The sequence below is a fragment of the Rhinolophus ferrumequinum genome, chromosome 23 (genome assembly GCF_004115265.2).
Source record: "Rhinolophus ferrumequinum isolate MPI-CBG mRhiFer1 chromosome 23, mRhiFer1_v1.p, whole genome shotgun sequence".
In the NCBI taxonomy this organism is placed as follows: domain Eukaryota; kingdom Metazoa; phylum Chordata; class Mammalia; order Chiroptera; family Rhinolophidae; genus Rhinolophus; species Rhinolophus ferrumequinum.
This window is the reverse complement of record NC_046306.1, coordinates 779,458-799,742: the sequence shown is the minus strand read 5'-3', so window position 1 is coordinate 799,742 and position 20,285 is coordinate 779,458. Positions and strand designations below refer to the sequence as shown.

General features: G+C 57.9%; 1 protein-coding gene across 1 annotated transcript; it reads right to left on the bottom strand.

The window, feature by feature from the left end:
- Window positions 1–16,619: 16,619 nt before the first annotated feature.
- Window positions 16,620–17,461, bottom strand: BHLHE23 (basic helix-loop-helix family member e23). Its single transcript, XM_033094381.1, has one exon. The coding sequence runs from the start codon at window positions 17,357–17,359 to the stop codon at window positions 16,646–16,648; it is 714 nt and encodes a 237-aa protein (XP_032950272.1). The 5' UTR covers window positions 17,360–17,461; the 3' UTR covers window positions 16,620–16,645.
- Between the last annotated feature and the right edge of the window lie 2,824 nt (window positions 17,462–20,285).

Sequence of the window (20,285 nt, the reverse complement as noted above, 5' to 3'; positions counted from 1 at the left end):
CCACCTGGGCAGGTAGGCAGCCAGAATGGGTGGCTGTGCTTCCAGCTGGTCCTGGCAATGTCCCTCCTGTGCCAGGGCTGTGCCTGTGCGGTCCTGTCCCCAGACCCCCGACAGCCCCAAGCAGGCCTCCCCAGGGGGCCTCCCCCCACTCCCAATCACAAAGAGGTTTATCCCCTCCTGGGCACCGTCAGTGACACTTTTCTGTCCTTACTTTAATGCACGATCTTTAATGACCACTTACTATTCGTAATTAGCATGTTAATTGTCCCTCTACCTTTCTAGGTTACCCTCCCTGCCCCACCCCCATTTCTGGCTTTGTCCTTCAGCTGTAGGACTGCAGTGCCCTGGGGGTCCCCACTTGTCCCCTGCGTCTCCCGCTCATCTGTCTCCTGGGCGGGTCATCCTTCATAGCTGGTAGGATGCACGGGGCCCGCCACCCCCCAGGGTGGGGCACCTCCCAGGACCATGGGCGATGGTCTCCCCACTGTCTGCAGTGGAGCCCTAGCCCCCCACTGGTTCCTGCGACAGGAGAGGTGGACTGACGTTCAATAAACTCTGGACCAGGATTCACTTTAGTCTGTTTAATTGAAAAGCACTGAAGTCAGAGCATGAATATTCAGCCAGGTGGCTGCTGGCGCCATTGCGGGACGCACCCCAGCACGGGGCCTGACAAAGGGGGAGCATGGCGGGGAAGCCATTAATTGAAATAGCTTCATTAATTAGTAATTAACAGCAGGCAAATGACTATGCCATGCGTTGTAGTTCAGTGGGTGCCCTTCAGGTGTTACGGGGCCTTTAATTAAAGGACGTGCATTTTAATTAAAAGCAAGCTTGGCCCTTTGGCCTTTGGAATTCAAAAGACCTCCCAACTTTCAGAGAAGCTGGTGAGGAGGCTGGTGCAGGTGGCAGGGGAACACGGCTCCCAGGCATACTGGGCCGGCCATGATGCCCAGGCTGAGCCCAGAGGCCATGTGGGGACAGATGGGGTCACAGGCCAGCATAGGAGGGGCCCAGTGCAGAGCCACAGCAGTTGCTGGTCCTGACTGGGAGCCATGATGCCCAACAGCCCTGCCGGCCGCGTCCTGCTGGGTGCAGAAGCTGGGTGCAGCTGGAAGCTGGCAGAAGACCCCTGGGGCCAGCGGTGTCCCTGAGCCCTCTCTCCCCACTGGGGGTCTCTGCCCTGTGCTGAGGGGCAGCTGCTTTCCCACAGCCTTCCCCAACAATGGGGGCAGGACGCTTGCTCTGCTTCTAACACTCTGGGTGTGACTGGGTCCTCTCCTCATCTCACCTTCCTGATGGGGGGCTCAGGGACAGTTGACAGTGGCTGAAGCCCGGCAGGCAGCCCCCGACCCCACAAGCAGCTGTGCCATCTCTTGAAGAGATATCAGGGTCCCCTCACCTGCCAAAGAAGTAAAACAGCCCTCTTGGGTCCCACACCCCTTTCCGACTCTCACGCTCTCTGTCACTCCCCAGAGGGGTCTTTTCCCCAACCATCTATTGGAATGGCTCTTGCTGAGGTCCCAGAGACCGAATCCAGCTGTGCTGCCAGCTTTACTGGGCTGGACGCCGAGAGGCTCCTGAGTCAGCCTCTGAGACCCGTGGCCCATGTCCCCGGAGCCCTCACACCCTGGGCAGCGCATGGGCGCTGGGATACGCTCTTCTCTGCCCTGCCCAGATTTTCCCACCTGGATACCTAGGCATCACCTCTGTGTCTGCCGGGATCACCTGACTTCATTGAGCACACACATATACATGCACACACGTGTACACTCGTGTACACACATGCACGCACATGCACGCACAGGCACACATGGTACTGGTGTGGCAGGGAGGGGTCCCCACTAGACAGGGGCTCCCCAGGACAGGGCTCGTGAACACTGTTCCTTGGTGCCCCCAGCCCAGGTGCTCCTTCTTGGAGGGACACTCTGTTCCCACCCCACTACTCTGCCTGGCAGAAATACTAGCAAAAGGGTCTGGAACGTCTGTGCCCCACACTGGGTGGCAGAAATCCTGGGATCCACTGGTGTCAGCATCTGTCAAGCACCTTTTTGTGCCCATGTTGGGCACAGGCAGGCACAGGAGAGGGAGACCCACCCTCCCCGAGAAGCCCACAAGGGAGGAAAGGACATTGGGGCCCTGGCCCACAAATTCTTTCCCTCGACAGGTGGAGCCTGACTCTGCACTTGAATCTGGGTGGGTCTGTGACTGCTCATGAGGCCTGAACGTGACTTCTAGAGTGAGTTAGCCTCCACCTGGCTCTATGGGACCCTGACAGCCAGGCTGAGGAAGCCCAGTCAGGAGCACCAGGGGTGGGGCTGAGCTTGGGGAGGGGCAGCTGGCTCCGTGCATGGGAGACCCCCAGACAGAATGGCCCAGATGAGCCCTCCCAAATGCCTGGAGTATGATGGACAGAAAAGAACACAGGCTTTGGGGCGAAACAGGTGAGAAGATTTCTTCAGGATTGACGGGACACTAGATGAGAGGGCGGCTGACCTCGGCGGGGTGCTGAAGCCGGTGTTCAAGGCGGGTCTGGAACAGGCTGGTGGGAGAAGGGGGCTATTCACTTGGGGAGACCCCTCAGTGTCAGGGGTGCTTGGCGCGTACTGCCAGGTGGTGGGCACACCAGCCATACGGCCTGAACACCCAGCTCTGGTCAGCGCCACCTTCCGGAGAGTCCCTCAGCGCTCTGCAGCTGTCCAGTCTTGGCTCACGGTTGTGGCTCAGAGATCATTTGACCGAAGCCGACTTCCTGCCTGTGCCCAGCTGGGCAGTGGCCTGGGAGCTGCTTTAGGAAACAGCCAGGAGAGCATCAGCGTCAAGGAAAGACCGATGGCAAGGCCATTAAAAATGCCAGGGACACGCAGCGTGAGAACAGCCTGTCCAATGATGTCATTTCATGTGACAGCACTAATTGCCGTCCTGCAAACCTATGAGTGGTTGCTTTCCTCTCCGTCCTCTGGCTTGGAGAACCCTCAACCAGCACTGAGTCTGGGAACTGTCTGGGGCAGGATCCCCACGTGTGAGCTGCATGCTGCCCCAGCCAACACCTGCCACACCCAGTATTTAATGAGAGCGCTGTTTATTTGCAGAAAAATGGAGAGTGGACCCAATAAAGGTGCGGATGGGTGTCTGGTGGAGCCCTGTCTGCCCAGCTGCACCCCCAGGCGGGGACTGCGGGCTCCTCGTCTGGCTCCTTGAGGGGTGCTTCTCCCGCCTCATTCTGTCTGTGAGTCACCACCCTCTTCACAAAGTCACATCTTTGTTCCGAGCAGAGCAGCTAGCTCTGTGTCGAGATTCAAAGCTGTTTAAAGAGTAAATGTTTTCCAAAGTTTTAGCTGACATTCAATTTTAATGACTTTTTGAACAAAGTAACTATTAAACGTGTATATTTTATGGTCTCCTGATGTCTGACAGGTGTTTTTGCCCACGTGGGAAGCAGATGCTAAGAGCTTCTCCCTAATAGCTCATAAATAACCAGCCCGTGGCATTTCCCTTTGTCTGTGGCACTGCCAATGGCCAATTTGTTCTTCAGAAGTGGCCACGTTGGCCTGTCAATCAGCTCTTGCCGCAGGCACTTTTTGGTGATTAGAAGCCCCTTAGAGAGTGAGAACTCCAAATTAGTTTTAAATAAAAAATAAGAATATTCATGCTGTTGAATATCTAAAGGTAAGAGAAACAACAGAATCCAGGCCATCCCGCTTGGGTGCCAACGTTGCTGCGGAGGGTGCGGCGGGGCCCAGACCCACGGGGGTCCCCTGGGATGGGACGCAGGCACAGAGGTGGGGGCAACGCAAGTGACTGGGGTGAGCCTGAGACGCACAGCCACACGCAAGCGGGAAGACGCGCACCTTTCATGCCGTCTCTGCAGGCACATGAAAGCACATTGGGAGGACGGGGAGGAGAGTCAGTCTCCTTGAGACGAGAACAACTGTTCCTTTGAAGAGGCTGATGAGGACACAGCATCTCCGTGGGCGGCGTGGACATGCCTGGCTGTGACAGCCGCTCTCAGCGCCGGCCTCCCTGTCTCTCCCTCTGGCCTGGCTGAGCCCATCCAGCCCCTGCTGCCACCCTCCTCCGTGGGAGGGTGAGTCACATCTGGCTGTCAACCCCACCGGGAGTTGGGGTGACAACCTATGAACCCCTCCAGCATCCTTGCTGGCACCGGTGGCCCCAGGCCCTGTCCGAGGTGCTGACTCCAGGTGTCCAGGCCACGGCCCTCGGGACCATCTTCCCGGGATGTAACTCTTGTCCTCCCAGGGTTTCCAGATGACGCGTCCTTAATAGGCAAAGGTCAATCAATTTTATGGCCGCTTCATCCTGGAGTTGGCTTCCAGGACTCTCTCTGACCTTCCAGATGCTTCAGGGTATAACGGCCCAGGGCCAGGAGGCCGCCAGCCAGGTCTGAGGTTGAGGCCTTCCCTCGTTGCACACACAGGAAGGCTGAGGCTGTGGAACCTGGTGGTGGCCTCTTAGGTGGCCCAGGAGAGTTTGTGGGATAGACGTGTGTCCTCACGAAGGACAAAGGACGGAGTACCCTGCCCGATACTGTGGCCCTCGGCCTCCAGCTCGGCTACAGCACTGCAGCCTTCAGGCCAGTTTCTCAGGACATCTCAGGAACCTCGGTTCCCCAGGGTCCTCACTGCGCTGACAGGCCACTGCCTCCCTCTGCTGCCACTCGGAAGGGGCTCACTGCAGCCGGGACGGGAGCTTGGGACCAGGCTTGGGCTGGAGGCCCCGCCTGGAAGCTGCATGTCCTTTGCCAGTGACCCCCTGTCTGAGCCTCAGCGTCCCCACCTGAGAAGTGTGGGGCCGCGTCAGGCAGGCATGGGTTGTAAGGCTAAAATAAGGCCATTGGGAAGGACTCCACCAGGCCTGGCACATCCAGGCCCTCAGGAATGGGTTTGATAACAGCCATGGGAGCTGCCCGCCAATTCACCTTCTTTCCGCAGCGATGACCCACTGCTCTCAGGGCAGAGACGAGACTCTCCCGCTGCTGGTCCTCAGCCCCTGACTTTCCTCAGTGAGGGCACCTGGCGCCACCCTCTCCACCTCTGGTTCCCCAGGTCATCCTCTCATCCCCAGGCTGCCCTGCTGCCTCAGGGTCTCTGCGCCTGCTGAACCCCTTTCCATTCTCCCCAGCTCAGCTCCCCGTCACCTCCTCCAAGAAGCTTTCCTCCATCTCAAGCTAACTTACCTGGTTACCGTCTGCGCCTGCTCTCCACCGCGGTCCTGCCTGGGTTGAGGCCAGCTGTGCTCGCTCCTCGATGTGTTCTCAGCACACAGCCATACCAGGCACACAGGGGACCCTGGACCATTAAAGACCTTCCATAACCAGTCCAGGTGAAGGCTATTACATCCGTGCCAGCAGCAGCCCATCTTTGTGACTCTTACAAATTTACCATTTTAACCATTTTAATATTGCGCATCTCCACTGCCTAGTTCCAGAACTTTCTCATCACTCCAAAAAGACGCCTGAGCCCATGAGCAGTCACCCCCACCCTCTTTCCCCAGCTCCTGGGCACCACTAATCTCTCTGTGTCCCTGGCTTTGCCTGTTCTGGACGTTCCATGCACGTGAACCACACACTGTGGTCTTCTGAGAGGCTTCTCACTGCCCCGTGTCAGATCCATCCCACTTGTCCATCCCACGTGTCAGGGCTTCACTGCTTTTCCTGGCCAAGCAACACTCCAGGGTGTGGGTGGGCCATGCTGTGTTCATCCTTCATCAGCTGACGGACGTCTGGGTTGGTTCTGCCTTTTGGCCGCTTTCTAGAGTTGAATAAACAGCACTGAGTGGCGTGTTGAACATGCTGCTACAAACATACGTGCACAGGTGTGGCTGAGCCACTGTTTTCCACGGACCATCTTTGGAGCTCGCAGATCCTGCCTTGGCCTTGGTTGCTCGCGGTAGAGGGAGGGTGACAGCAGTGTGTTCACCGGGCCCCGAGAGGCGCAGATTCTAACTTCTCAGCCAGGGGAGAGCTGCTCCTGCCAGGACAGCACCTGGCAATCGATCGTGGCTGCCCGAGCAGCCTTTGCGGCAGCGGCGGGTGTCCACATATGTGTGGATACCCAAGTCTCCAGCAAAACCCCTGCCACACTGGTAAATATTTTAGCAAACAAAAATTGTTTAAATGTGCAGCCAGATGTCCAAGTTGAAAAAGTGCTTAAGGCGTTTGACTGATAAAAAGCCCACGCTCTGGGTGACAGGACTGAGAACTCGCCCCAGGCAAGTGTAAAATATGAAAACCATCCTGGGCTCCCTGTGCCCGACTCGGGCCACAGAGGTTTGCAGGCACATCCATCTGTCGCTACTGAGTCCTGACACTCAACAAAGCCGGACGCGTCTCTGAACCACTGCTTCTCTGCAGCGGCCCTGAGCAGAGGCCCCTCACAAAGGAGGTGCCATCAATATTGATGACTAGGCCTGCTGGTGGCCGGCCGAGCGCCGGAGCTTAGGCTGGGCCAGCGGCCACTGGCTCTTTGCTTTGGCTGCTGTGGAGTGACAGCTTCCTGACAAACTCTGCCTCCCATGGCTGTGGATGCATCCGAGAGACAGACGGGGACCCACAGAGGCCACTCTCCTGGATAGAGGGACAGGTCAGCCCAGGCCCCACATGAAGGCAGACGTCTGTCCTCTGGGCCACATCTGTCCCCTTAGCCCCATCTGGGCCGGGCCGGATGTGAGAGGCTCTCAGTAAGAAGATGGGACTGCCCTTTCCGGCGTTCAGCAGGACGTCCCACCCTAGACCCCAACAGGGTCCCCAGCCATGGCCGCTGAGTCCCCCGTCCCCCAGTGCCCTGCCCAAGCACTCCGGAGGGGCCGTGCAGGTACACCGGCTCTACCCCCCATTACTACCTCTTACCGGCAGTGATAAATGCTCGTACTAATTAACGGGATGGGTGTGACCAGTAATGCCTTTGTAGCACAGCCATTCTGGATCCCACATAAAACTGCACTAATAAAATTTCCTCTGCGCCATTTCCATTGTTCTGAAATGAAGCAGAAGTTGTGCAAGAACATTCTGAGGGGGTGCTGGCGCCTCACGCCCGTGCTGCCCTTGAAAACTGGAAGGACACTCAGACCCCAGACCCGGAACCTGGCCTCAGCCTGTCTCGCCACCGCTCCAGCTTGGCTTGTGGGTGAGGGCTGTGCATGGCAGGTTGGAGCGGCCGTGACCAGGCAGGGGCCAGAGGCCTGGACAAGCTGCCAGCCGCCTTGAGCCTCTGTGTCCTGGTCTGTGGAATGGGTGTTAAGACTCTGTCCCTGGGGCACGCGTATACCTGCTCCCCTTGGGCTCACACACACCCAGTGGGCATAGCACCTTCTCTAAGTGACCTTCTTGGGGCACCTTGACAACACGTGAAGGGTCAGCTTCCCAGAAACCAGCGTGTGCTACTGTCCAAATGGGAATGCTGCTCGGGGAGCAAGACCCCTGGGGCACGCGTATACCTGCTCCCCTTGGGCTCACACACACCCAGTGGGCATAGCACCTTCTCTAAGTGACCTGCTTGGGGCACCTTGACAACACGTGAAGGGTCAGCTTCCCAGAAACCAGCGTGTGCTACTGTCCAAATGGGAATGCTGCTCGGGGAGCAAGACCCACTCCCCACCACGTGGACTTGCTCCCGAGATGCAGCTGAGACCCTCACTGGTTGCCAGACCCCAGGGCTAACTGCACTGAATTCCTGCAGCCCCCAGGGAGGACAGGGGGGCGGCTGCACTTCTCAGATGCTGGAACAGGAACACCAAGGGCAGTGCCAGGTAGCTAGAACCAGGACCCCCAGGCGGGCCTGAAAGCACAACCCACTGCCCAGGGCCTGCACCTGGTCTCTGTAAGGGGAAGACCTTCTTCTTTGTTCCTCTGGGAGAATCAAGCCAAAGAGAAGACTTGAACATGCCCAGAGGGGAAACGGGCTCTGCCAGGAGAGGCAGGTGGGTGTACTGGGACCCTTTGTGTCCACTTTGGGTCTGGCCAGGTACACAGGGAAGGCCCATAGTTTCCAGGTGGGGTTTGTCAGTGGGCGCTGCCAGGCCCCAGCCCCGGACGGCTTTGGCTGCAGCAGACCCAGGGAGTGGCTGCTTCCACATGGAGCAGGCAGGAGAGGTCGTCTTGTCCACCCCAGCAGACTCAGTCCAGAAGCATCTGGGGCGAGTGTCTGTAGACCTTGCCATCCCTGGAATTTTGGTGGCTTTAATATGTGTAATGGGCATAGAAACGGGTCAAGTTTTCAGATTAGTGCCTGTCACAGAATGAGGGCAGCGGCCGTCCATCTGGACCACGCTTGGGGATGTCCAGTCTGCAGTTCAGCCCACAGGCCTCACCCACTGATGTCTGCTGGTCTCCATTTAATGAGTGATTTTGGATTAAAATAGGAGCCAGCAACAGGGCACGAATCTGTATTAAATCTGTGAAATGAAAATTGCAAAGATTTACTCAGGGTCATTACACGAGGAAATGTAATCACAGCCTCACGCATGGTGGCCCTCACCACCGAGCGGGTCATCGAGCTGCCATGGGGGGTGACGAACATCTCCCACTTCCGTCTGCGGCCTGGACGTGGGGCCCGACTGATGGGTTGAGCATCAGGCCCACGGGTCCCACACTCTTGGCCGTCTACCCACAATATCGGTGGTTTCCCCAGCCTTTAGACTCACTTCGTTTGTTAGAGTCTTCTCTCTATCAGAAAAGTACCATAGGAGCCGAAAGTTGAGACAAGATTTGAGGAGGAAATAGCTTCTCTCATATCTCAGTTGTATGGAGACGGTGACCGAGCTGAAAGGTCTCCTCCTGGCCCCGTTTCTCTCAGCAGCTTCGATCTGATTACGTCGCCCAGTCTGGGTCCTTTCTCATTCGCAGTAAGCGTTTCCTGTGTGGGTATGAGGTTGAGGTTGCCGTGTGGTTTCTCACGACTGGTTTCTAGTCTGTGCTCTGCAGCCTGAATTCCCAGGTTAACGCTAACTGACAAGCCACTTAGTGGCAGCCCGGGTGCTGAGCTCATGGAAAAGGGACACCATGGGGCACCTCCCTGCCTGGCCCTGCCGGTCCCCTTGCTGACCACTAGTGCCATCTTAGGTTAATCAGTGCCTAAAGCCGCACGCTGCCCGCCTACCCTGTCCCAGGCCCTTCACAGGGAGGCCAGACGTGCCCGCTGCCCCTTCACTGTCCAGTGTGTGACTCGTGCAGTGATGGCTCCTTGCCCACACCCTTGCCATGTCTCACCTGCCAGAGAAACCAACACCCACACGCAGGTGTCCTCCGCAGCAGTTTTAATCCAGGGGACGCATTTCCAGGACGGGAAGAAAGGTGGGAGACAGGTGGGCTGGTTCACAGCGTTTCCCATTGTGGGGTCTCGGTGTCTCCTCGCCCAGCAGCCTGTCCGGCCGGGAGAACAGCCAATGTGCGTGAGGCACCTGCCAGGCCCTGGAGCTTGTGTGGGGCCGCCCTCTGCATCCTCAGGCGCCAAGTTACTGCCAAGGAGGAACCGGGGCCAGAGCCACGTGCCCCCCACGGCCAGCCGACCGCTCAGAGCCACTCTCTGCCGTCCTGGTCCCGGGCACTCAGTGGAAGGCCTGCGGCAGCCTGCAGGTACCTCTGACCTTGTCTGCTCATTTGTAATTATTTTGGGAACACTCTCTATTCACCTACATGGTGGGTGGAGAGGAGGAAGGGAGCAGTTGAAAGCTGAGGACCCTTTTAAGTGACACGTTTCGCAGCGGTGCCTGCTGTCATGCGGTTGCTCAGTGACGTCAGGATCCTTGAAAGTTCACCCATGTCCCTCACCTGTCAGCACACCTGCTTCCCGACACGATATTAATTAGCCATCATGTATGTGCCCTGCAGTGGAGGAGGGAGGTCTGTCATGACAACGAACAGGTTTGGGGAGGCACGTCCCCTCAGATTACTTTTTAAACCAGCCTCATGAAGCAGAAAATGAGAGTGAAATCAGTGAAATCACCTGACAGTGTGCTGCTTATTACGGGCTGGGGGGGGGGGGGGCGGTCCCTATCGGCCCCCGTTGTTCCTACAATGTTGTCAGCAGCCCGCGCCGTTCTCCTCCACTGCCAGCTCCTGCAGGGAGGGGCTCCCCTCTGCCCCTCCTAAATTCCAGATGGGCTACGGGCTATGGGCTCCTAGTGCTGCCATCCACGCTGGGGAAGCATCACGGGGGAGAAATCAGGATCCAGGAAGTGACCGCAGCTCAGGAAATGGACTCCCCTCATCGGCCAGCTCTTGTCCCTTCTCTGAAGAGTTGCCTCTGACTGGAACCACACTGGCTGTCCTTGCTCCCTGTTGCTCTCATGGTGATGACAACCCCAAGACCGAGAGGCACCCCTCTGTCGGAGGCTGCCTGCTGTCTGCCTAGAGGGGTCTCACCACCTTCCGGAGCAGCCACAGGGACAGCAGTGAGCCCCCATGCTCATGGTCACGGTTTGGCCTTGGGCTGAGGTGCAGGGAGTCCCTGGGGAGACCAGGACATTTGCAGGAGGTCGGGGGAGCAGAGAGGAGGCCCCCACTGCCACCGGTGTCTTATTTATTTTATTTCTACTGCTTACCCCATCTGCTGTTTTTTGAAAGGGCTCAAGACCTCACCCCTGTGACCACTCAGCCATTTGCTGAGGACGTTCCAGGTTCTACACAAAGCCTGTGTCCCAGCAAAGGCTAGATGGTCGACAGAGGGGAGGGGGTTTCAGAGACCTCTCAGATCGAGGGGTGAGGAGGGCTCTAACAGGGCCCCTGATGATGTCCCCACTATGGCCAAGGACCCAGGAACCCGCTCGCGGGTGAGACTTACCCAGTGCAACACGCACACATTCACATACACGTGTGCTCACACACACGCATGTGCATCCAGGTGACAATCTTGGGCAGAGATAACGGTTGCCCCAGCTGTTCTCGCCTAGTGCCCCCTCGCTCCAGGCTGGGCTGGTGTTCAGGGGTCAGTTTTCCCTTTGCAGACCGGCCAGGCCTTCTCTAAGCCAGATGCAATGAGCACCACACTGGGAGCAGTCACCAGCATCTTGGGCCCCCACATTTGCGATGTTTAAAGGAGCATGTGCAATGGTTAGGGGAGGAGGGCTCCCCAGAGGCAGCGGAAGGACTGCAGACCCTTCTTTTCTTCCCAGAGAGGCTCAGGAGAGGGACAGGGAGGGAGAGGAGACAGAACAAGCTGGGATGGGTGCGGGAGGTCCCATCGAGTCCCCAAAGTTGCTGAGATGGAGAGAAACAGCTGATAGAAAGGTCTGGAGGGACCTGTGCAGCAGAACCTCGCTGCACAGGTGTCCACAGGGGCCATGAAGGAGGGCTGTGCCCCGTGCGTGACAGGGGACCCGCTGTCCTCAGGGCCTCTGCCACCGTGGTGCTGTCTGTGGTCAAACAGCAGGGAAGCGCGGAGAGGACAGGGGACACACAGCTCTGCTGGGCGCAGAGACTAGCAGTGATGCCTGTGGCCTCCTGAGAGCGTCGCGGGTCCCATTCGTGTCTCAGGGTTTGGAACCGAGTTCCTAGACTGTCCGTGGTCTCATTTGGGCAGCAAGGGCCACCCACGTGGGCCTGGGGAGGTGGGGCTCCTGTCACGCCGAATCAGGGTCCCTGGAGAGCAACTGACTGTGGGCTCAACTCTTCAGACAAGACGGGGCTTGGAGGCGAAACTAGGCTGGCTGTGCCTACCGCGCCGGCAGGCTGTCTGTGAGAGCCTCCAGCTAGGACCCAGTATGTTGGTGGGCACCCCAGGAGGCCCTGAGTGCTGTAGGGGACAGAGGCCACTGGCCAGGTCCCACACAGCTGGCTCTGTGTTGTATTCTGATGGCTGTGCCTCCCGGAAATGCAGATGGGGGCCGCTAGAGCCGCAAAGCAGCTCCCTTTGCATCCTGACGAGGCAGCAGCTGGGTGATTCCATGAACCGAGAAGGGAAACCTCGGTGTATTCAGAGACCTCTTCCACGCGTGCTTTCACAAGGCTACCCCTTCACATTAACCTCCAGAGCAATCCCGACTGTCCTCCTACACAGAGAGCTGCACTTCAAAACAGTTTTCATCTGTTTATATGAATACATATGCCTTGGGCACTGCATGGGAAAACACCAGCATAAACCACTTCTTAAAACAGGGAGAATACTGGAATCAAAGGTAACTTTGCTAATTAGTTGAGCCTTTCTGCATTTATGGGAAAACGGGTTTCTCCCCTTTGGGGTTAAGTTTGCAAATGTGTATCAACTATCTAATTTTAAGAGCAGACTTTTGTTGGGGAATTGTAACATAATATCCAGAGTTACCAGTCCATAGAGGTAATTGCTGAAGAAATGATTTAATACATTGTAAATCCCTCTATTCCCATCCCTTCAAATGGGATGCCAAAAGCGATTAAAGACTAAAAACAGACCACAAGCAAATTCACAGGAGAAATTGCTGTAATCACTCTGCCGGATTAACCAGGGCTCGGGGGCCTCTGCTCTGCTGCTCCAGCCAGAGTTCCCTCAGCAGGCCAAGGTGAGACGAGGCTGGTTGTGCATCTCACCCACCCTTTTAGGAAAACAGCATTTGTCCTTTATCAGGAGGTGCCTCTTCTTTTAATGTCCCCACTCTGCAGGGGAAGGAGACGTGTGTGTTGGGACAAGCAGGTGTGTGCACTGACGGGGACCCTCATTAGCTTCCTCATAAGGCAAAACAAAGCTCCAAGGATTCTAAAGCTATCTGTGTCAGTGAAGAGAAATCCTTGTCTTGGGGATGAAATCCACAAGATAAAACAGTGGGAAGCAACATGGCTGGTCCATGAGTCTGCTGAAGACCTATGTGGGCAGGCTACACGGGGTCATGGTGCTAGGGAACCCCTACCCCTTGGGGGAGGGGCAGAGCTAGGTTTGGGTAGAGTTCTGCATTAGGAGTTTGGATGCCAAACTCTATTACAGAAAATCAGGGATACTGTTTTGGAGAAGCGTATTTCCTAACCGGGGGAAACAAAGATCCCTGGGTGTTGAGTATTTGGGTACCATGTGCCTCAGCAAGCAGATGGGAAAACTTTAGCAAACAGTTTGGTTTTGACTAGACAGGGCAGCAAGTTAAGGGGCTGCCGTGCTTTAGTTACTGTCACAGGGCATCAAGACCCCCAGAGGTGTGGGAAAGATACGTCTGCAGTGGGTTGTTTTAAAGAAAGGAAGAAAGGGCAGCCGTGTCTGTCCTGGGGTGCTTAATCGTTACCTTAACCACAGACGCCCCACCTTGTTTAGTAATCTGTGAATCCCCTATTTCCACTTGGCAAGCTCTCCCCAGGGGTGTGACCTGGGGAAAGCAGGCGTGTGAGCACCTGGTCAGTGAGTGGAGACAGGATGCAGGACCCTGGCCAGGCTACTGGCCTCTCCTGACTCAGCAAGGGACCCCTTGAAGCTGGGCTTCATGGTCTTATAACCTGGGCTTGAGTGAGACTTAGTCTGCAAGTTGCTCAAGCGGCAGCCAAGGTGCCTGGACCCTTCATTCGTGTGGTTAATAGAGGGAAAAGGCTGTGTTGGCTTCTAGACAACCCCTTGGCCAGGATGGGAAGGACCCAGGGTTGTCCTACGCTGGCCGCCCAGGTTTGGGAGTGGCTGGCCAGCACGTGGCACTGGCGACATACAGGGAGACAGACAGCCACCACTGCTTGGACGATGGCTCTTCTGCCTGCCCTGGCCCCGGCTAGATTGGTGAGCCAGGATTTAAAGAGTAACAGGCACAGGACATTTCCTGCTTTTCTAGCTCTAGAATTTATTCTATAATCAATTCTTATTAAAACAAAGGAAACAAAGGCACTTCATATGTTTTGCATTTTCACAGTCTAGAGCTGTGATGCCCACTGTGGTGACCACAGGGCACATGTGACCGCTGAGCACCGGCAACAGGCTGCTCCAAGTGCAAGACACGTGGGATTTGGGAGACTTAGTACAAAAAATGTAAAAGGTCTTCCTAATAACTTAAAAATGCTGATTACATGATGAAACGATAATATTTTGCATAGTATTTGGGATAAATAAAAGTTATCATGAAAATTAATTTCACCTGTCACTCGGAAATGTAAAATCCCACACATGGCCGGCACTCTTTTTGTAGGGGAGGGTAGCTCTGGTTTAAAGGGCTGTTGTCAATATCTCTGTCCCGGTCCTGGGATCACGTCCCGAACTTCAGCACAGCAGATGTCTGCCTTACCTAAGACAGATCTGCACAATGAGTGCCTTGGAAAGGCTTTTCAAATCCCACAAAGCTCTTTCCTGTCATTCCTCCTGCATTGTTGGAGCCATTTGAGCTCGGGTGGGCGGTGTGTGGTGCTTCCTTTCACACTGACCCCACGGCAAATCCTGCCAGCCTGCTGGAGCGCAACCCTCGAGCGGAGCGCGCAGGCAGCAGCCAGAGCCCCCAGCAGAGGTTCCAGAGCCTGGGCTTGAAACAGGCACCTCTGGGGGGTGGTATTCTGGGTACACCGGAGGTGGAGGGTCAGGCCTTCTTGCTGGGGAAGCTCTCCTGTGTCTGGGCTGCTTAGAATGGGGAGCCTGCTGTGCAGACTTGTGAGGCCAAGTGCGTTTATTTTGATGGACCAGCTTGCTTGATTAGTGGCACCTGATTGTTGAGACCTGCCTAATTTCACTTTGAATAACTATCCACGCAACCCCAGTGCAAAGCACACTGCCATTGGGGGAACAGGAGATAAACAGCTTTGCAATTAAAAAAAATTTAATTTAACTTTTACTTAGAGGAAGTTATTAAAATGGTTTATGATTAGTTAAATCGTTCTTTTAAAATTTATTTTTCACCCAAGAAGAGGCAGGGAGATTTTTTTCCTTCACCTTTTTCTGATTATTTCATATATTTGCTGACTGGCTGTTTACAGATCGCAGAGACGTTTTAAACACTGACTTAGGGGCGTGTGGCCCAAGCTGACACAACGATCTGAAAACGGAAATTAGGAGTCAGTCACAAGTGAACACTATTTCATTTGATATTAAAATTTAATCATATTATTTAAATAAATAAGTTGAAAACAAATACTTTATTCTGAATACAAACGACGCACTGAACAGGTGTGGTTTTAACCAGAAGTAACTCGGTTACTTCGGATTATAAGTAATTTGCAAAGTTGATTAGCATCCCTTTGAAATGACCCCCAAGGTGAATGACCTTTGAGGTTGTCCTGTCCTCAATTAAGAGGATATTTGAAACGCAGTTTCCAACACTCAGCTCTTTGAATGTGCAAAACTGATAAACTAGACTGTTAGGGGAAAAAAACAATGACAAAACGAAAATGGAAATTAGCAGAAACCAGTATTAAGCATATGTCTTTATGAATAAGACTTAATCACACACTTCATTTTGCAAATACAAAAGGGCCTTTTGAAATGTATTAATTAAAGTTAAACGCTATAGACAGGCCGCTTTGTAGGGCGGCGGTCCTCTCCCCATTAGCATAGCATTAAAGACAGCCGAGGAAATTGGGTTAATAAAGCCGGATATTGTAGCAGAGCTGCTGGGGAGCGAAGTGGCGCGGACCCCGGCTGTGGGCGGCGCGTGGACCCCGGATGGTGGCAGAATTCTGAGCCGGGCGCCAACACAAAAGAGACAGACCCCATCGCCATTCGCACGGGTCAGGGCACCCAGCGCCCAGCAGCGTACTCACCCGTGGCTCGGCCTCCACCCCGGAAACGTGCGCGGGGTGGGGAGGGGCTTTGCCGTCACCAGGGCTAGACCGGGCCTTCCCTTGACACCCCAGAGCCAAGTGGGGGCGCAGGCTGTGGGGACCCCTCCTCCATGCAGCCGCCTTTAAGGAGAGGGCGTGCGAGTGTCTCCCACCAACTCCACCAGGGCCCCGCCTAGGCGGGACGTTCCGGCGGGGGCGGTGATGGCTGGGGAGTCCAGGTTTGTTTAGGGACAAATTCCTCAGACTTGGAGCCAGCCAGCGTCTTCGTCCACTCACCCCTAGGGGTTAGCACCTCTAGTCAGGCAAGAAAATAAACATAAATTCAGACTTGGGAAAGCCGAAAAGCCACGCCCGTGGACTTCCGGAGTCCTCAGTCCAGCTCCTTTGCAAACGACAGTTGCGGGGCCAAGCGGGGGGCGCACGGGGCGGATCAGTTGCTGGGCGCAGAGTCGTGGAGCCGGCAGAGGCGGGGGTGCCGGGAGCCTCCTATCCTCGGAATCACGCCCGCCCAGAGCGTGGCCTTGCAGTTTGGCAAGAGCGGCAGACAGCGGCGGGGGGCGGGGCGGGGCGGGGGGGCAGCAGAGAGGCATCCCAGCGCGAAGAAGACCACAACCTGCTAAGCCGCATACTCTGTCCCTGTGCTCCGCGAGCCCGGGGCTGGTGCCAGGCAGGGTCGCGCCAGTCCTCGCTCCCGCTGGTTTTGAGGGTGAGCAGCGGTGCCCAGACGAGCACTGTTGGTCACCCCGTCCCCGTCCCCAGGCTCGATGGCTGGGGCGTTGGGAGGGTGCCCAATGGGAGCTTCGGACTCCCGGGTGTGGGTTCCAGGACCCGCTCTCTGGCTCAACCTCGTGCTCAGACCGCCCCAAGCTGTTCCGCAGGGGCTGGAAGCGCGGTCGGGCCACCTTCTCCCCGTGGGCGGGATGACACAGTCGTGGGGACAATGGTAAATGGAGGGCGCGTTCGGAAGGAGGGAGCGGCCTGGGGCCCCTACGGCTTCTCGTTACAGTGTTTGCAAAGCGCTGAGGGCGTCCCGGAGAAGGCGGCGCACTTGTCAGGGCAGGGCAGCGCGGCGCCAGCAGAGAAGGGGTACACCGCGGCCTGACTGAAGGGCGTCAAGGGCGCGGCGGCCACGGGCGCGGCCAGGCCCTGGCCCTGGTTCAGGTAGGCCACCAGGCGCCGCATCTCGTCCAGGGCCTGCGCCTGCATTAGGATGTAGTTCTTGGCGAGCAGCAGCGTGGCAATCTTGGAGAGCTTGCGCACCGACGGGCTGTGCGCGTAGGGAATGACGGCGCGCAGCCCGTCCAGCGCGTCGTTCAGGTCGTGCATGCGCCGCCGCTCGCGCGCGTTGATACTCAGCCGCAGCGAGCGCTGCTCCCGGGGCCGCCGCCGCCCGTCCGCCGCGCTCCCCGGCCCGCGCCGGCGCCGCTGCTCGAAGGCGTCGTCCTCATCGCCGCTCTGCTCGCCGCTGCTCTCGGCCGCCGCGGCCGGGGTGCGGGGCGCGGGCGCCGCGGGGAGATCGCCGCCCAGGTCCGGCGCGCCGTAGCCGCGGGCCGCCTCGGGCCCCCGTGCCGCCCCGAAGGCGAGGCCCGCCGCCGCGTAACGGTGGCTCAGCGCCAGGTACGCGTCCCCAGACAGTGACTTGAGCTCGGCCATGGCTGCGCCGCCGTGGCCCGAGGGCTCGCCGGGCGGGCGCGCGGTCATGCGTCCGGGCCCACGCCGCCCCCGAGGCCCGCCGAGCCCCCCGCTGGCGCCGCCTCGGTGCTGCTCCCGGCTCCTCGCGTCGGGCTGGCAGTCTGTCGGTCCCTGAGCCTCCCTACGCCGGCCTCTCAGGCCCGCCTCGGCCCCGCCTCCCGATCGCCTCCTCTCCTTCCCCTCTTCCCCCCACCTCCCTGCGGCGCACGGGGCTGGGCCCGGGGCGGGCTCCAGCGCCTGCCCGCCTCGCCACTGTTTTAAGGTGCGGAGACGCCGCTGGGCCTTCGCGTTGTCCAATCAGAGCGGACCTGGTGACCGACTGTTCCCGGAGCTGGACTCCACCGGATGCGTAGACCGACGGCCAGAGGTAGGGGGAGCGCAGGGATGGAGCGAGCTGGAAATGCGGATGGAGATGGTGTTGGGGCTTTTGGACCCAGGGGCGCTTTACCTGCTTCTCGGTAACGCCCCTGCTGCCCCCTGCCAAGCCCCGCACCTCCCCCCACCCCGGTTGTTACCACAAAAGCTATCGGCCCACGTGGACACCCGCCTCTGTCGGTCTGGACCTGGGTCCTTCTCGCAGGAGCCGCCTCCAGCGTCGCTCAGGAGTCCGGGCAGGCAACGCGCAACACACCACGTACACTGACCCGCGGAGGCCAGCGCAGATGCGGAACGCACGCCCCAGGCCCACCTCCCGGGTCTTGGGCCTGCAGCCCCTGGTGGGCGCCCTCACCAATCCGCTACACAGCCGGTAGCTGGAGGGGCAAACGGCACGCCCCTGGCACTCTGTGGACAGAGGCGCTGAACCTCTTCTCCAGGTTCACCAGGGAGAGGAAGAACAGACCACCCGTGTGTTGTCGGGTGGGTGCTTGGGGAGGGTGAGTGGTTGCCCTCACTTTTGTGGAGTGAATGGCTAGGAGTCCAGCGCTCTCCCGAAAGTTCTGGATATCCAGCTGTGATTGGGATGCTGGCTCTCCAGGGCTTCCATGCTGGTGTGAGTGTTGGAGGAAACAGGCACAAACGCGTGAGACAGGTGCCACCCCGGGAAACACCAGATCCTCCTTGCTCCTGGCCCTGAGCAGACCCCAGCGAGCGGGCGGGAAGAACCGCGGGCTAGCTCGGCTGCCTGCGCTGGTGGCCTCGTGGACAGCCGTTTGCACCCTCAGGAGGGCAGTCCTCACCCACCTGGCCCCGAGTGCAGGTGGGCTCATCTTTGGCAAAGATGAGAAGGGTCTGGGTGAAGCTGTCTCCAGGAGGGGCCCCTGGACTGCCTCCTGGGATGGCACAGGCAGAGTGACCGGGAAAGCCTGGAGTATTCTCCAGGGTGAGAAGGGATCAAGGTAAGGGGCTGAGGTGGGGAGCACTTTGGGGGCCGGGACCTACAGGCTGTCAGAACGGGGGTGGCACACTGTAGGGGCAGCAAGGGCCCAGACGTGGTGGGCTGCCGGGACGAGTTGATGGAAAAGCAGCTGCACTCCCTGAATGCTCGGGGAAGCGCTGTCCAGGCTGTGGACAGGGGCTTGGGGGCACTTCCCCTTGGGCGTCCCTATAGGCCTAGCCGAGCTGGGGTGGGGGGAGTTGTGAAAGGGAACATGGGGAGAGATGGGCCAACTCCACAGGTGCCCTGAGGATGAATGAGCAGTGGGGGCTAGCGGGGGGGGGGGGGGCTTGGAGTGGGGTGCTGGGTCGGATGACCTTCTGCGGAGGGGCGGGGCTCCTGGGGGGGCTAGGGTTGAGGAGGAGGGCACGCTGGGGACTAATCGTGGGGGCATTTGAACCTCCCAGGGATGCCTCCCAGTCCCGCAGGCCTCTGTGGGGAAGTGGAAACGTTAGGTGGGGCCGAGTTGAAACCACAGACTCGATAAGGTTGGCTTTCAAGACAAGGCCTGGAGCAGAGCGCTGACCATGGCCGCAGGTCAGCATCACCTGCGGAGATTAAATTACAGCCGATGTGTGGGTTCCAGCCCAGGGATCCTTGCGTCGTCGATCTCGGGTGAACCTGGGCCTTGGATGTCTAAACCCCTGGCCAAGGAGCGAAGGCTCTGGGCCGGTTTCCAAATGGCCAGGTAACCAAAAACCTTCAACAGCCCAGGGAAGGGCTGGAGGCAGGGGTGGGTGTGGGGGCTGGCCTGCGTCTGGAGTGGGGGATCATGAAACAGCCTCCCTGGAAGGCCCACCTGCAGGTGGGGGCCGCGGTCCAGTGTAGGAGAACCAGTACAAATCGTTTTTGGTCAGACGTCGCCACCTGCTGGCCGTCTGGGAGATTACGTTCCACGGGCGGACCTGCTGTTGGTTGTAGAGCTGCCTACTTAAAATGCACATTCTCAGGCCCTCCGGGTCCTGATCAGCAGCGGGCATAGGGGCGGGGGCGCTTCTCAGGTGCCCGGTGTCTGCCTGGTCGGGGAGTGGAGGAACCTGCCATGCCAATCATTGAATTTCCTGTCCTGGGGTTCTGTTCTCCTCCGTATGCGTGACCTTTGGGACCCAGCCTGGAGGTCCAGCTGATAAAGCAGATAACCGCCTTGGTGCAGGTTTCGCCGCCTCTGGCCCCCTTAACTGTTTCGCGCAGGGCAGCTCTGTATGACTTTGGGTCAGCCTCCCTGAGCCTCAGTTTCTGAACCTGTAAATGAGATGTCTTGGTAACCCATGCGGTCTGACAACAGCCCCCACGGGTGGGACTCCCACCAAGGGCTCACCCTCGGACGTGGTTCTTCCCCAAGGGTTCTCTTGTAGCCTCCCTGGAAGCTACTCTGCCGTGCACCGTGGTTCCTGCGTGTGGCCCACCCTTCTGCTGCGGTCTGGCCTGCGACAGTCAGATGCCATGGCCCACACGAGGGCCCAGTGGGCACATTGATTCCGTGAGCTGCTAGCACTCTCTTCACCCCCAAGGCTCTCCTTTCCATCTCCCTCTGTGAGGTCAGAGCAGGACCTCTCTCTG